The following is an 18090-nucleotide window of genomic DNA, read 5'->3' as shown; positions in this document are numbered from 1 at the left end:
GCAGAGCTGTGGGATTGTATTTTATACATTTTATATTGTCAGTTGTTCCTGTTATTTTGTCCAATGGATGGAGAAATAACAGGCTTCCTCCCAATGGAAAATAAATATATCAGAAAGGCATTACTATTTGCTTGTATTTTATTTATTGTATTGTGCCTGGATGGCACACCTGGGCATAAAAGCAGTTTGGAGTATGTGATTTATTGTATATCGTCAGTCAAATGCTCAGTTTAAGTGTTGAAATAACTGTCCACAGGTAGTTGCCGCAGCCTGAAGGTATAATTTTATGGTATGTATGTTTGATTGTTGATTTGATTTGAGTTGTAATATATGTTGTGCTGCTGAAAAGCGCCTTCTTTCCATCCAGTTATGGGTGTTGGTGTGGTCTAAGCTCTGTATTTTATTAAGGCCGTGGCTGCTGTTGCGGGCGTGCCCAGTGAAATGGTTAAGCTCTGGCTCTCTTTCTACGGTGCAGAATGGGTAGGCATTAATCTGGCCCAGCTGGACAGAGGGAAATTAATGATCATTTACACTGACGACATAATCAGGCTTCACGCTGTCCTCCGATACTAAATTGCTTCTTTTGTTCCACAAGATCTCCGTCTTTCTCTCTCCATCTCCCTCTGTCATTGTCTTTGTCTCTCGCTCTCAACACTCTCTCTCTCTTTTTTTTTTTTTTTTCCTCCCAGGTCGTTCTCTGTTATCGGTCATTAAGTGCTCCGTTTCCATGGAAACAGCCAGTTTGGCAGGAATTGGCATGCTATAAAAGCGTCCCTGTGATGTTCAATATGGAGAACTCTCTTCCTTCCACTGAAAGCTTGTCCAGTTTAGTACGTCGTCGCAAACCTGTTAGGGCTGCGAGTCGCGCTGCAGTGCCCGGACATTTTCGGAGGGAAAGAACAAGGACGGAGCCGACGTCTCTCAGCAGGGGCAGATATGGAAGGTTGTTGAGGGCGGACCCCCACCCACACAAAAGCGTACACATGGCAAGCTGAAGATGTCCCTTATCTCTCAACCAGGGTTTGTGTAGCTGTTCCCTTAATGCCGTCACTTCTAAGAGCAGTGACCCTGTTGGCAGGTGACACGGGGGCCGTCTGTGTGTAATTAGGCTGTGCTCTGTATGTAATGACTTAGCATGGAGCTGCTCTCTATCAGGCCCAGCAGACGGCCACTGTTAGTGTCAGACGGTGGTGGAGAAGAGAGGAAGGGGGCTCGGCCATCACCAAGGGCAAGCCTATAGGACGTTTCGGCTGCCTCGTCTCTCAGAGGGGAGGTTAAATTGAGTTCCTGAATCAGTGAAAATCCCCCTATCGCTTATCGAAAGGCAAGAGGGTTAAATATTCAGTCTGGGAGGTTTGAAATGTAATCTGCACTGTGAGTTTAAATTGTCTTTGGATTCCTCTCTCTCTGCTCTGTTCCGCCTGTGGTAAGACAGAGATAAGTGGGACAGAACAAAATGGCTGTCATAGTGGCTGTCACTCAGGTATGTGCTGGGCCGGCGCAGTCGGACATAAAACTCAACTTGCCAAGTATGTGTTGTGCTTGAATCCCTTTTTAAAAAAAAGAAAAAAAAAGTTAATTTGGGAGCTACTTCAAAGCCAACATATACAGAGTGTGTGATTCAGGGTTGCGAATGTGTTCACTGCAGGAATAAATAAACTAAAAATCAAGCCAAGTTAATTAATCTCAGATTCAGCCATCCACGTGAAATTACTTCAGATGACGTAATGCTATTTGTTCTTAGGGTAAACTAAGCTAAGGTAAAGGTGCCAGATTGCTGCTTATTCTGGTGGTTGTATCGGCTGCCAAATTCCCACGTGTTCAAGTGTCCTTGAGTGACACTGAAACCCAAATTGCATAAAAAAAACATATGAATTGCTTTGGACAAAACAATATAATTTAGTATCCTAAAAAAAAACACTGATTCTTGGTAAATTAGAAGAATTAAAGTTAATTTGGACTGACTGTGTTTAAGACATGGATTTTTATTTTCTAGCATTGAGCTGTGCTTAACAAAGTCTGGATGTTTGGATAATGAGCTCTGTATTCCACTGCTGTGCATCCTAAGCACGTTATTTTCGCCCATTTGAATTATATAATAGCACTTCATTGACCTCTGCTGCTCTAATACCTCTATGAAGTCTCTTCTCCAAATTATAGCTGCTCCACGCTCGACTGTCTCTGGCTCTGCAAGTTGCTTCCCCTCAGCTCATTATCCGTTTCATATTTACCGATTTCTTTTATTTATTTATTTTTTATTTTTTAGGGGCATTAACAGTGGAAATTTAAGAGATGATCTTCTTAATAAAATTCAACAGAGTGATAACAGAATCATTTAGGGTTTAAACCTTGTTGTAAAGCTTGGCAGAGATGGTCAGAGATGGGCGGAGCAGCGGTATTCGCCGCGTGGGAAAGATGATTTGAGCTTCAGGAGAGGACAGACAGATGGCGTGGAAGAGCAGCGGTGTCTACTGCATACTTTCTGGCACGGATGACCCAGGACCAACATTATGAGAGTGAGCAGTGAGCTGCAAACCAAAAATAATGCAATTGGACATTGATTATCTAAAAACATAATGAACCAAAAACACTGGCCTTGCTTTAATATTATCAAGACGCTGAAATGCTTTTGAAAGAATGGGCTTTTGCATTGAACTTTAAGTATTAGGAGAGAGCCCAGGATGAGACTGTGTTTAGCTAGCAATTTGTATCAATAGGCTGAAACAAGCCAAGCTCACACTTAGACTGATGGACAGGTGCCAGGCTTCATCAGTGGCGTGGAAGTGGTGCAGTAATTAGTCAAATGAGGAGGAAGTGGAGGAGATGCTACAGAGAGAGAAACCCCCTGGGGATCTGTCTCCTCAGCAGGAGGACCTCCACGGCCCACTCAAATACACACGGAGAAAAGCACAACCATGCAAACACAAAGTCACGCACATACCAAAACATAATGTGCACAGTTTCACACATTAGAAGTCTTTTAGGCAGAGAAACAAGCAGCAAGCGTGCCACAAGGAATAATGTACACTCCCAAAAACACACAGATAGACGCACACTCATCCCATCCCATTTTGCTACTGCGGTGACTTAATGCGATGGGATGGAAGATGAAATTTGGATGATTGTATGTTTGATATACAGCAGCCCGGCCTGAGATATTACTATGACAATATGTAGGCAGCTTTAGAGCCAGTATTGAATAGGGGCTGGGGATGTGGGAGGGGGTTGAGGAAGTCAAGAAAATAAGAGAAATAGTGGAGGGAAGAATTATGGGGAGGATATTTGTGCGGCTGTCTATTTGAGAAAACCTAGTGGATGGGGAAAAACAATTCCCCACCATCAGCAAGTTAATAAAAAGGCTGCAGTTTATCTCTGTCTAAAAGACAAATACCCTGACTGAGGATGGAAGGGAGGAGAGGAGCAGGGGGGAGGCTGCCCCACATTTCCCCTCGTCCTTCCCCGCTCCAACAAGTCACTTACTATGAATCCTTCTGTCTGATTGTTGCCAACTGGCTGGCTGGTTTTCAGCAGGCCGGTCCTGTTGAATCCTGCCGTCTCACACCACTTCTGCATGACCCTTTGGTTCTGCTGACAGGGCTAATTAATGAATAGCTACAAAACCGGGTAGTTAAAAGATCGCTGTGGGCTCCATCTGTCCAGCTGGTCCTGTTTGCCTTTTGGTTTGCACCGTCTGTGACTTGGCATAGTGAATATCCCCTCGCACACTTTCGTACTGGCATGCTTTATCTGTTTGAGTTAGATTTTTTTTTTTTTTGGGCTTTAAAGTTTGCTATGCTCAAGGTCAGTTTCACTAAGGATCTTGACTATCTCGTGGTCAGTTGAGCCGGACGACTGCGTTGAATCAGTTATTGACTCCGTGATTGAAATCTCCGAGTCACGGCAATCACTAAAACTAGAATTACAAGTACCTTCAACAGCCTCTAGATCTCGTATAATGTGACACAAGAGAGCTCTGGATGAAGATGATAATCGCATCACTTAGGATGTTGGTAAGATGCAATGAAGCAGTGAAGACAGCAAGTTTTAATACACTGATTACATTTGAATGAGACCACACAGTTCCTGCAGGTGAATATGCGATCTCAGCGTGGAGATTAGACGAGGCTGAGTGTGTTCAAACTTCTGTCTCTCTGGGGTGTTTGTTCACGTGTGTGTGGTGGTTGCGGTCGTGTGTGCGTAAATGTTTTTCTTTGTTCAGACCCGCTTGTATCACCAGTTGACAATCCCTCTGATAATGTTACAGAAGCCATCCCACCCTCACCACCCCCCATGTCATCTTTCTATTTCTTTCTCTCTCTAATCTCAAACGCTCCCTAAGGGGTGTATGTAAATATTTAGCCCAGCCTTTGTTTCCTATGATGAGTGCCCGGATGCAGCTAGCTCTCAGTAACTTTGTGCTGGCACTGACACGCTGTGTTGCCTCTGAGGCTGCCTCACGATCATGTTTCTTTTGCATGTGCTGTTACATCACTGGCTTTCTATTCAAATTTGGTAATTTATGCATCCTTTATAATAAGTGGATGTCTGCAAAATTAACCTGCTAGGTCTTGGGTAATTCTTGTAAATAGCTATCATTTCTCAATTAATAGGATGTACTAACTTTGGTCTAGCTGGCATGGTTATGTGTGAGTATCAATTAACTGGTCATTAAGCCCTATCCCCATGGTTGCTGTTGCATGTCAGGCATTCCCTTCTGGCCCTGCAAAAGCCACATACTGCACGCAGGTTACACTGATAATGGTGCCTGATTTATCTCTCAGAACTCTTGGTAATTTGTGAAACACTGGGCACCTTGATTTCACACAGAAGCAGACACAAGCAAACTCATCATTGCTAATTGACGACCACTGATTTGATTGAAATAACTCAAATTTTGCACCTGAAGCTAGCTATCAAATTGAAAATGCCATTTCTTGCTGACTATGTCATATTTCCAGGATTTGATGCACTTCATGTGCATATTGCATATTGTGCATGGGCAGCGTCAGTTTCTGTTTTCGGGTTGTCCGTCCGTCTGTCTGTACATACCTGCACCTTGAGGGAATTTCACGAGATCTGGCACAAACTTCCACTTGGATTCAAGGATGAACTGGTTAGACTTTGGTGGTCAAAGGTCACTGTGACCTCCAAAAACACGTTTTCGGCCATAACGCAAGAATTATGACAAAACATCAGATAAAATCATGAAGGAATGACATTTTATATCCCAAAGGTCAAAGGTCAGCTTCACTGTGACATCATAGCGTTCAGCAAAACACTTTAGAGGCCTTGTTCAACACCACAACTCGGGAACAAAAGGGGAGACTGTGACCATATTTCACATTTGTTCAGATACTGAATTGGTGACACTAATCTTGGGTGCCCACCTTGAAACTATGCTGATTGTTTAGATCTCCTGTGCTGCTGGGTTGAAGGTGTGTGTGAAGCATCCATGTTTTACAATTTGTAGCATTTTTGCAGCAACATCCATATTTGAAGCATTGTCTGCTGTCATGACTACAACTTCGTGTTCTATCACAATGAGCGTTATTAGCTATTCAATTCCTCCAAAGTCTTCGCTATATATGAATCTGGACAGACGTGGATGTGAACTGCAACTTGATCGATTGGCGGAGGCATACAACCACGAGGCGGTAATTCTGGCTTTCTGTTGCAGTGATGATGCAGTGCCAAGCCCTGGTACACTGTCAGGAGTATATGCCATCAAAGCAGGTGGCAGATTAGCTGTATACATGTTGTCTGTTGCTGACACACTCATTTGTCTTTTTTCCTCGTTGTCTCATCGGGACAGAAAACCTCCCTGAGACACTAGCTTCACAATAGCAGTCAATGCTTCTGCTTTTTCTCCGTCTGACTGGACTCCTCTGGAGGCTTCCAGTCCTATTGAACTACGAGAGGCTTCTGGTGTGTTCTGTCTTATCGAGTTCCTCTGAGGGACTGCTGCTCCCTATGCGTTCTCTCTTATTGAACTCTTCCTGGGGCCTGTGGAAGCTGGGTCTGCTCGGCAGAGCCCACTAATATTCCTTAATGATGTGGCATCTGTCTCTGTCAACCTCCGCGCTGCAGCAGCCAGACGCGGCCTATTGTGGCTGACTTCACGGAGAGATAAGCAGTCCTGTCTCTTAGACACAGATGAAGGGACAATAACATCAACACTACCAAAGAACATCAGTTCTAGCAGCGAACACGGCGAAAAAGTCAACAAATAAGTCTTTATACAGAGTGCCATAAGAAGACAGAAATCTTTTTCATTTGTTATCACTTCTACAGTTTTGACTTTGCTCTGCTGTGTCGATGACGGGAGGAACATTTCGAAAAGTCCAAGGTTTTTGCCAACATGAGCGGTTTTTGAACTTTAATGCAGCATTAGCAAGTTTTTTTTTTTTTGTTCAGTGCTTCTGAAGTTGAGGAGTACTGGGATGGACTTGCAAAACAGTGGACATCTTAGATGAGTTTTGGGAGCCAGCTGAATCTGCATACCACTTTTTAACAGTAATTTTCTGGAGCCTTGCCACCCTCTGTCTTCCCATCTGTGTGTTTACAGTGACACTCAGAGCTTGGCACTCTGGAACCAGTCATCATGGCTAATGATGAGAATGTGAGTATGTGTGACATGTGTGAGCTGCACAGAGGGCGTGAATGTGAGTTTGCGCATGCGTGCATTTGCATGTCTCACTGTGTGTGCGCGCGTGTGTGTGATTTTCAGTGTGTACTTGACAATCCTGACTGCCAGAGAAAACATATTGGTGGCGATTGGCATAGTTACTTCTGTTGTATCCTGTGTGAGCGTTAGCAGCAGAAGGTTCGATTGGCCGTCAGTGGCACTCTGCAGAGCCACCTCTCCTCTTTTCCTGTGAGAATGACAGGCCTACACAGAAAGCTGTCCAGGCGTCACAGCCTTGAGCCAACAGCATAACTGATTAACACTGCTAATTTGCTCCACAGCCTTTCCAATCCATGAATTATCATTCCTCTTCACAAAAGGATGGACACCACAAAACAGTCACATCCATTTTTTTCTTTTTCTTTTTGAGTATGTTATTTTTGTTGTGCTGTAAAATGCTGCTTAGAGCTGGCATGTCTGCATGAAGAGACTTAACGGTGCCCATAATCTTCTACAGAAAAAAAACATCAATCATCAACATGCTTTAAAGTAAATACATGAATAAATTAGTGGGTATTTGTTCCCTTTAGCTTGTGTGCTCACATTATGGGGATGTACACTGCAAAGGGGGTACTGTACACAGTGATGGAAAGTAGAGTTGGGCGGTATCCTAATTTTAATACCGTCAAACCTTCCCCACGTTTTCCCGGGGTATACGGTATTACCGTGACTACTTAAAAATCACTTTGCAGGGCAGTGTGACATGAGCGCAGTTCAGACAGTCAATGCTCACGCTAGGAAGCACCAATCCTAACTTGTAGCGTACCAGAATGACGGGGAGAAACTCAGCTAAAAGCCTCTACCAAGCATTGTCACCCAAATGAAGTTCACTTCACGCAAACCACACAAGCCTGCTATCATATGAAAGCAGAGAATCTGATGATCATGGAGATATCTGCCTCCTCACTGTGTGACGAAAACTCAGCGAGCTAGCAGCCAAAGAGTAGCAGAAAAAAACTTCACTAAATCATAAAGTATGTCTTACAATTGCTGTTTTGTGGTCAAAACTTATATTCCAGCTAAAAAAAAAACGCTGCTCATATCTCCTCCTGTGACTCTGCATTAGTTTGAGACCAATCACGAAGGTCGTGGTTGTTTACATAAAGAGGAGGTCGTTTCTAGAGTGGAGGGAGCGCTCTTCATGCGATAACCTATCTCTGGGGTTACTTCCTTCTGGATCGTCATTGGTGTTTCTATTGTGAATTTTGGTGCTGCCCCTCGATTCTCTTGACTCTGACTGGTCGATTGAGGTGTCGATCATCAAAATGGACCAGTGGGTCGCTGAGCTATTGACCGGTGTAACTACGCAGTTAGTTTCACCGCTCTGTCTCATTTACACATGAATGAGCAGAGCGCTCACGAAGGACCCTGCTGAGCAGCCCGAGGTGTTAATTTACTGTTTTATTTGCATTTCGTCCTTTTATGAGAGTTAAGAACAATAGCAAGCAGAAAAAAGTGTTTTCAATAGAGGAGTTTCTCTGTATGCTTGGACGAGATAACGGTACTCTGCCCAGATGCGGCCAAATGAGCGCCTGGACACACCTGTGTTAAAACATCTGTAACGGTAATGAAACTGATACCGTTGCTATTTTAAGATACCGCGGGATACCTTATTACCGGATTACCGCCCAACCCTAATGGAAAGTAATATCGTACATTTACTCAAGTACTGTGCTTAAGTACAATTTTTAAGCTCAGTACTTGTACCATTTTCTGCCTCTTTATACTTCTGCTCCACCAAATTTCAGAGGGAAATATTGTACTCCAGCTCTATTAAATGTATTTAACAGCTGTTGTAAGTAGTTACTTTTCAGATTGAGATTTTACATACAAAACATGTGATGACTTTATAAAATCTGAAGTCTCATCTCATCTCATCTCAGCTCAGCTCATCTCAGCTCCCTTAACCAACAACAGCAGTAAAGTACTGATTCAATGTTAATGCATCAGTAAAACTAGAACAATATAACACAGACAGAAGTTTTCTGCATAATGAGTGCTTTTACTTTGAATACTCTGAACACATTTTATTGCCAGTACCTTTGTATTTCTACTTGAGGACCTTTGTCTAACTTGGAGTATTTTCATGGTCATGTATCACTGCTTTGCATCGCTAAATGATCTGAATATTATTTCCCCTGCTAACAGCTCTTTTTCATATTCGACCTTGTATACATTGCAGTCGGCTAAAGCAAATCAAGTCATGGCTGGAGGCATTATGTTTTCAGGGGGTCCATCCGTTTGTCTGTGTCTCGCAAGTTGCTAATTCCAGTTTTCCTTTTTACAGAACTCTGTTGCTCCCGCTGTTTATTTTTTACAAGTACCCACAAGTGGTTTGCCTCGGCTCAAACGCTGCATATGATTAACAGTAAAGTTGCCTGCCACGGCGCTTGGTTTTTCTCCTGTAGCTGCCCCATTACCTGTGAGTGAGTCAAGCTCTAAAGCCCTCAAATATAATTTCAGGCAGGCTGATGTGCTTATGGTCCTTCAGCGATGATGGTCACTCATCTTCAACCTCTAGCTGAAGGGGATTTAAAGCTCCTCAGGCCTATCGTGGCCAGCATTAACATGTGCTGTCAGTCTGCACCCAGTGCTCCTCCAACCTGTTCGTTGGCCGGGCTGCTTCTCTCTGGGCTGGAGCTCTGTCCGGTTGACAGCACGGCTTAGTCTTCTTTCAGAATGGACAGGGACCTCATTTGCCCCTTACAGGAACTTGTAATGGCCAACCTGTCAGAGAGACGAGCATCCTACAGTGCTATCTGTCTTTATTTGTCTCTCTTTGTATTTTTAATAGTCCATGTAGAATGAAAAAGAATAAAGCAGACTTTGCTCAGGAAAGCATCCATGGTCACACACAAAAGGCCAGAGAAACTGATCCCAGAGCTGTTTATGTAGTAGTACATAGTGTACAAGAGACATAGGTCACTTGAGAGGGGGACAAACTGTCTAGGTGGATACAATAAACTGATGCCATGCCCATTTACTCTGAGGGAGGACATGCCAACTCAGGTATATGACACCAATCTATCATCTGTTAGATCTGTTTTTAGTACAACAAAACCACTAACTTAATAACATGTGGTAACAGATTTTGGTTAAATTGAACTTGTTATGCATTTACACATCAGAACTATTAACCACAATATTATACACAAAGGTATGTGATGATGATTAATGGTAATATTGATTTACTGTGCAGCCCTGTATGGTTTTATTTTTGTCACTTGGCAAACAGCAGACAAGGTTATTTCTAACAGAATCCATTTATGTCAATGGGCAATAAGCTGCAATCTGTAGTTTCGGTCTGGACCAACTATTGATATTGTATGAATCAATTTAATAGTGGCCCTCGTTGTGGACATGTGTTGCAGCAGGTAATTTTCATACATTCTGGACCACAAAGACAGTGGTTGACTTAATTTCTCAATGGTTTGCTGGCTCTGTGCTTTGAGGAGGTAATTAAGCAGCGCATTTTCCAATGAGGCTGTTTGATGATTGTAGTAGCGGAGACTGCACAATTATGCAGTACATTGGAATCATTTGAAATCCCTAAATACAGAAGCAGAGTGCAGGACAAGTAACGCAAGTTGCATTGGAAAGTTTTTTTTTTTTTCTTCCTGAAGAACACTCCCTCAGCTCCTTATTTTCTGAAAAGGGTTCACAAAAAGAAAAAGTGTACCTTACTTGCCTATGATAACAAATAAAAAATATTTTGGAATCCCCACAAGCAGTATGAGTCTTATTGATCTCTGTCGTTGCCTTTTGTGTTTTGTTTCTATGCTCAGAGCCGAGAAGGCTCTGCCTGTAATGTCCCAGAGACTGCCATGAATCTTCCAGAGAGAGGCAGACCCAAAGAGCACTACCACACATTAAGGGAATGAATATTGATTTAAAAACAAATTTGACATGGTTTTTAAATCGACTTGAAAAATGCATTGCTTTAAAGAGTCAGGGGTTTGTAGTCTGTCAATGGAGCGGAGAAAACTTCGCTCTTGTTTTATGGTTTAATAAGATTCCATTAATGGCTTCTTCCACCTTGACAAAAAGCCCTCTGAAATGGTGTGTCACTGTGTGTGTGTGTGTGTGTGGAAATGTGTGTGTATGTTCATGTGTGTAAATACTCACGTGGTTATTGGTCTCTGGTCTGAGGACAGTCTCGTTGAGAACTGAGGGGTAATGACTAATAATTCCTTTGTGTGTCAGTGTGTGTGCTTGCATGGACTGTTGAAGTGCAGACTAATGACTTTTTCAGGATGAGCAGCTGAGGGACAAAATGAAAGAAACACAACTAAAAGAACTGAAGCACCTGTTTTGCTCATCAAAACACATTTAAGAAGTTTTTTTTGTGTGTGTGTGTGTGTGTGTGTGTGCGAGTATGCAGATTTCACCTTCACATTTCACTTTGAGAAGTGGTTTAAAGTGTTGTTTGAAACTAAGCAGGATCCCTGATCCCTCAGAGGGCGGCCAAAATAAGACACCAGGCAATCTCGTCAGAGTGCTTGGCTGGCATGGGCTGAGATTCTGGGACCAGGTTTGCCTGCTCAGTGGGCCAGTGGAAGGAAACTGCCTCTGGCTGCCTGCCCAGCTTTCAGCTCGACAGAGACGGATCATATGGACGCCAGTGTTTTCCTTTCCTAATTGCTGCACATCAACACATCAATCCCACAGACACGATATTTCATAAGAGGCCAAGAGATCCTCTCTTTGGCAGTTTTCAAAGAAATATGAGAATATTTGCTCTGTAAACAATCAATCATGAGACTTCAGAATCAGGTGATGTGCTGATTTTAATCGTGGTTAATCTAATTGATGTGTGTGGGGCTCAGCAGTTGAGTCTCCAGGTAGACACAGAAAGCTAAAGCCACAATAGCCTTGTTAATTGCTTCATAACCTTAATCACATGAAAAACACAAACAATGACTTGCTTATTGTGAACAGAGCCAACAAATGCCCACAAAAAGCAGTGTTACTGCAGGAGACTGGCACATAATACCTACCTCCAGTTTGTTTTAAATCTATGGACCACGCTTCACCTGTTTTCAGGTGTTTTTTCCCCTCTATCATTTCCCTTGTTTTCAGTGCACGATAATGTGCACAAGCTCAAGCTTCCATTTTTATTTTTTCATGATCTGGGGTCTATGACCTGGGGTGTGTGGTGCTGGTACTTTGTTGTCAGATTGTGCAGACTGTGTCTCATTCAGTGACTGAAGACATTGGATGAAATAAAAATTAAGTATAGTGTGACTCAACCGTTAGTGGTTGTTTAATCACACATAAGAAAGCACTGTTGCACAGATAGATTTTGGCTTTTGTTGTAATTAAGCTCACACTAGACCAATAAAAACAACAATGGATGCAGATAGTCAGTTTTGCTTTATCTCACTGGAGACTCTTTCCTCATTTACTCACGGTGGTTTCTCTAATTGGAAAAGAAATCATACTTGCATACTTCAGGACCTTTCCAATTGCTGGAATGGAAATGGTTACGTCAGGCTGAAATGAAATGAAATGAAAACTAGCCACATCAAGCAGTATGGGACAAACAAAATGAACCGTTGCTCCTCTACATTTAAACAAAACAGCATATTCCAGAATAATGTGTCATGCACACTAATGGAAAGCGTGAAGTTGTTAAACCGTTGACAGTTTAAAAGAAAAAAAAAAGCTCTCTGTATTTGATAGGGCTAACCATTACACCTTTTTCCTGGAGACACTTTACAGCCTTGCTCACAAAGTGTGATTGTATCAGTTCTCAGGGCAGTTTCTCATTACAGAGTTATTTTCTGTGTGTGTCGTGCTGTAAGGCTCAGTAAGCATCATCCATGGGCATGACATTACATTTCATTGCTGTGCAGATGACACAGTTTTGCATATATGTTTTGCTAAACAATGTTTGACTCCTTCATGAGCTAAATCTGTGACGTTAATCTGCTGTGCGTTTGGCGTATTACTCGGGCCTGAAAAGAACTTTGATGATTTAATTAAAGTGGATAAATAGATTTTAATACTCCCATGGTTTGAACTGCACATAAGGGATCTAACAAAAAACATTTGGCCACCTGAGAAACGCTGTAAAGGTCAGGATGTTTGTCAGATGTAGGCTGAAAAACCAACATGCTTTCATCAACAGGCTGCTGCTGATGAAAGCACCAATCACGGGTCTTGCTGAGAACACAACAGGAACCTGAAATCAGCCTCTCATAAATTCTTAATTGGACCTAAAGAACAGCATTTAAGTTCCTGTACTGGCTGACTGTTAGTTGAGCAAATAGATCAAGATTTTCTCATAAATTTTGAAAATGTCTCTATTATCTTTCTTTGCTTTTTAGAGAATATTCAACACTGATTCTGGAAAAGTTGGGACACTCACCTGTTACCCATGAACCTGTTTACCTGTGGAATGTTCCAAACAGGTGTTTTTGGAGCATTCCACAACTTTCCCAGTCTTTAGTTGCTCCTGTCGCAACTTGTTTGAAACGTGGTGCTGCATCAAATTCAGAATAAGCAGATATTGTCTTTGTTCTGTTTTCAGTTGAGTATATGTCATCAGTATGTTTTTCACAGCATCCCAACTTTTTTCAATTCGGGGTTGCAATGACACGACTCCTAAATATCCTCCCACCAGAGCATCTTGACATCAACCGTTCTCAATCATTAACTACTCCGTGCAAAATAGACAGTTGGGAGTCTTTACGCTCCTCAACATCAGCTACATGCTAGCATACACAGTCTTTCCTCCTGTATACTTACATGCAGCGAAAAAAAAGAGAATTGATGTTAAAAATGTTTTAGCCAATTGGAAATTTTTCATTTTCTGTCTGGAGTCCGGCACATTTCTGGCTCCTGCAAAGCTTAACACTGGAACCGACCTGTTACCTGCAATGATCTCAAAATCAATTCCGGACCCGACCTGGCCTGACACGTTGATATACTGCAAGACTTGTGAGCTGACCAGTAGGCTAATCAAATCCTCTCAGAGCTGGCTGCTGAGCAGTACAGGCAAACACTGTCGGGGCACACAACAAGGAGCTAAAATAAAAAGCCACCTGACTTTTGACTCAAAACATTGATTTCTCAGGACAGACACTCGTACCTCTGCAAAACTGTACGTATCGTTACGCACAACTGGCACAGCTTAGATACCTTCATTAATTACTTGAATATTCCGACTCAACACCGGCATTTAGCCGTTACTTGACCTTGCTTGCTTTTCTGATGCGTGGTGAGAGATCTTTTTAGAACAGCAGCAGGCTACTTAATCTCCCAAAAAAAGATCTGCATAACCCGTGTTTTATTATTGTTATTATTTTCAGATTTAAGGCCTGTTGATGAAGTTTTAAGTGTAAGATAAGTAAGAACATAAGAAATAAATAAGGCTTTGAGGACGGCAGAACTGAGGTCAGAATGTGTATTACTTATATTTACTGTATAATTTGCAGATTTCTAATCGGTGTCAGTATCTGTATCACTGGTATAGGCTATTAGCTGCCTGTCAGTCACATTTTCTGTGCTTATCCAAACCTCAATACTTAAAAATGAAAATAGATTTTACAGCATGGATACATAGACAGTAATTATGTATGAAAGGTTAAATATAATGTGTGTATAATCGAGTAAATGATTGATTGCAGACGTGAGTGTATACTACCTCAAAGTGAGGGTAATTACCTTGACAGACAACCAGAGTGAATGCAGCATTTCAGCCTCGCATTGAAGATTTAAAAAGACACTAATTGCTTTAAAATATTCAACAACAGGCTATTCTTAGGTTTTTTGTTTTTTTTATTTTTTTTGGAAGAACTATACAAAATGGTTTTGTGGTGTGAAAGTGGGTCTTGCAGTGTCTTAGGGCAGCAGGATAAGTGGTAATCCCTCGGGTGGTGCTCTGTTGTACACTACAGATCCTATAGAGAGGCCGGGCCGCTGAGTCAGCCTTCACAATTCTTCCAGGGGGAGCAGACTAATCTCCCAAGTACCTTCCCCTGTCAGCGGTCCAAGCATCTGTCGTCCTGCCTCTGGATGACCCTCCTTTCCGAGCATCGCCGTCCCTTCTGGCATCCAAAACCCATTTTTCTTACATGTTTTTATGGTTTGCAAAGTCTGTGTCTGTTAAATGGGTCTTGAGTGATTTTATTCTGGTAATGCGCGAGTAAGAGTGCTTTGTAAAACGCCGTTTGAGTGGAAACGTTGTAATTCTTACTTCAACTGTGGGATTATGGTCCTTCACAGGTTGAAAAAGTTCTGTGGTCTGTTTGGTTTCTGCTAGTCTTCAGTAACCCTTTGGATTAAGTCACAAATACAGTGTCTTGTCGCCAAGCTGTAAATAAGGCTGCTTGTTTTACTTCCAAAGAAATTAACAATGTGAAGATGCAAGGTGTTCACCCAGCAGTGAGTATCTGCTGGAGTTTGCGTTTATTTAATTTGATCCTGACTGCCAGACTGCAGCTGGCTAGCTAAGTGCTTTACCATTAGGGCTCTGTTCTGTGTTTAATTCTGCTACAGTGCTGAGGCTTATGGGTATAATGGCAGGCTGCATACTGCCTGCTCTACAGTAAATGTTTACCATCTTGTGTGCTACCTCGAGAATAAGCAAACAGCTCCTCTGCGATCTTCTTAATTAAACTAATGGCTCGGCTAACCTGATCTTTGTTTCCCTGTGTTCTCCATCCGCAGATTTATAATGAGAAGAAGAGCCAGTTTGAAATCAAGAGAAACAACCCCAAGGACTTGGTGGAGAGAGTGGCACGGGACATCTCCAAGCTGCTCAACAGTAAGAGGAAAGCCCTGGAGGTAAGAGGATGATGCTGCATATATAATAAAACATGTGTTCAAACACGCACTGTAACCGAGTGCACAGATGCACACATACATGGTGGATTGTTTGACCCTGTGGTTATTCCACGATATATAAAACGCAGCGGCTGACATTTCGAAACAAATAGCTCTGATTTGGTGCACTTTATTTTCCTCAGCTTCTCAAAGAAGTATTTTCCAAACGCTTCTGCTTATGGACCAATTCGCCAGTGTTGAGGTCTTGGTCTTGGCCATATATTATGCAGGACGAGTTTCGTTTGAGACCATAAATAATCAAAATAACACCAAACAAATGGCAGGCAAGTTTTTTTTGTCGACAGCCTCATCATCTATAATTGAACTGACGGTTTTCTACACTCTCTGAATCGGCCTTCACCTCATAGCTTTTATTTTGCAGTCCTTCTTTCAATATGGACACGCAATTGGGTGATGGAAGGAGATCAACTTTATTCCTTCAATCTGAACTCTTGTTGAAAGCAGTGTAATTCCTCTTTATAGTTGAAATACAATTTTAAGCCGATTATATTTCGTCCATGACAAAAAAATGGAGATAATCATCTTTATCATTTTTTTTTTACCCAGTGCTCGTTTTGAGTTTTTTTTTTTTTTTTTTTTGAACGTGTGTGTGTGTGTGTGTGTGTGTGTGTGTGTGTGTGTGTGTGTGTCTCTGCTAAATAGCGTATATTCTGAAGGATAGTTTGGGTGGTGTATGAGAAGACGGGTTATTTCAGAGGTTATCATTTCAATGTCCTGCATTTTGGGATATAATTATTACCACTGTTATGCTCAGACAGTCCTGTGATTAGTTAGAAATTTGTTTTGCTCTCACAGTGGGGAACCTCTAACCCCTGAGAGAGGAAGAGAGGGGAGGAGGGTACAGAGGCAGGGAAGATGAGTGACAAGGAGGGAAATGAGAAAAGTATACACAATTAATTTTTAATTTTTTTTTTTAAGGCAGAGATAAAGTAAAGTAGCATTCGTGCTAATCCTGAAAATGTGTATTTTAAAGTCAAACTGTTGTCTTCTGTTTATTAGTCTAACAGAGCGCAAGTAAGTTTTGTGCAAATCATCCTCACACTTAAGATTACCGGACACGATGGGAACATATAATTCACAAATCACCTGATTAGAATTTCTGTTTATTGCTATTTAAAGCTAAATTTGTTCTTTTTTTCCTACAACGGAGGTGAGACTCTCCTTTTAATCAGTTTGGGGATTCTCATTACCTCCACCCACATACACACATACAGCTACGCACACATCTGCACACAAACACTGGTTCATTTCAATCACTGTGATCACGCATGAGCTCCACATATACAATAAAAGCGCTGAGGCTGTAATGTGCTTTAAGACACTCCAACTTTACCCTGCTTTTAAATATGGATATTTTCAATTTAACATGTAGGACATAGAAATTAGAGCAGCCATGCAGTCATGTTTTTGTGTGTAATGGTCTCATCGGTGTGTGTTGAGTACGTGCAAGGTTTAATTTCAGTCTCACAGCACCTTGTTTAAGGATGGGGCGATTGAGGGACTGTCCGCTGTCCTTCCCTCTTTTTCTGCCCAGATATAGTGACTCAAAGCGAAAGCATTGACATTTTTCAACACCGTTGAAGCCTCACGGGGCAGGAGTGTATATCTTTTAAGAGCATGAGGTCTTGCGGGATGAGGCACATTCACGCCGAGGAGCAGAAGTCTCTCTGAGGCACGGTTAATTCTACATCTTGGATCCTAAAAGGGAAGAAGGCGTTGCTGTACATCTCCTGTGGTCATGTGTGGGATTGGATTTGGAATGGCACTGACCCTCCACCCCCGTTTTTTGGATGAGAGGGAGGCTGTACAATACCCTCACCTTCACCCCCTCCACCTCGCTCAAACACACACACACACACATACACACAGCACAGCCCCCCCTCTCTCAACCTCCACGGGCCACACTGTCACCTCACATCCTGTCTGGGAGATTCACTCAGGAGGGAGGAAATGAGGTGAAAAAAGAGAAGGGCTGGAATGAGAATGTCTCCCTGGGGTGTGGAAAAATCAAGAAAATGATGTTCAGAAATTCATAGATTTAAAAATGAGCAGCAAGCGGGAGGGAAGGAGAGAGGCAGCAGAAGGGGTCGGGGGGGTGGAGGGAGAGGAAGAGTTTGGTGAAGAAATTCAAAAGAGGACAGCAGACAGGAGAGGAAACGAGAGTCAGATGATAGAATTGCAGAAGGGAACGAGCAGAGCAAAGAAATGAGGAGTCATTATGTCATTATAGAATACAAACCTTAACAAAAAGTACGCAACGAGTTAATATGTTTCATTTAGGCAGGTGAGGATTTATTTTTTCCCACTAAAACTAAAAATTCAAGACTGTAGGCGAAAGAAATTCATGTGGACTTATTATTCATACGGGGAGAAAAGTGAAAGCCATGTCTTAATGCAGTCTGTAGATAAGAAGGTCTCAAACTCGGCTCAGCACAGTATTGACAGCGTTTTATATTCCAGCCTGTTTCTTCCCCCTGTAATGGTTATTTAGTCCCAAATATTCCCTGCCAAACATTTTAAAAAAGAGGATCTGTGTGTGTCTGTGTTTGTGTGTG

At 42.2% G+C, this 18090-nt stretch overlaps 1 protein-coding gene across 2 annotated transcripts in view; it reads left to right on the top strand.

The window, feature by feature from the left end:
- The window catches only part of cacna2d2a (calcium channel, voltage-dependent, alpha 2/delta subunit 2a), a 139849-nt gene that overhangs the window by 24255 nt on the left and 97504 nt on the right, over nt 1-18090 (top strand). For both annotated transcript variants that reach the window (XM_076760362.1, XM_076760351.1), the window contains exon 3: nt 15359-15475. In XM_076760362.1, coding sequence (XP_076616477.1) covers nt 15359-15475 — 117 coding nt within the window. The remainder of the gene's footprint in view (nt 1-15358; nt 15476-18090) is intronic.

The sequence above is a fragment of the Chaetodon auriga genome, chromosome 2, assembly GCF_051107435.1.
Source record: "Chaetodon auriga isolate fChaAug3 chromosome 2, fChaAug3.hap1, whole genome shotgun sequence".
Taxonomy (NCBI): Eukaryota; Metazoa; Chordata; class Actinopteri; order Chaetodontiformes; family Chaetodontidae; genus Chaetodon; species Chaetodon auriga.
This window is presented reverse-complemented; position numbering and strand designations above follow the sequence as displayed.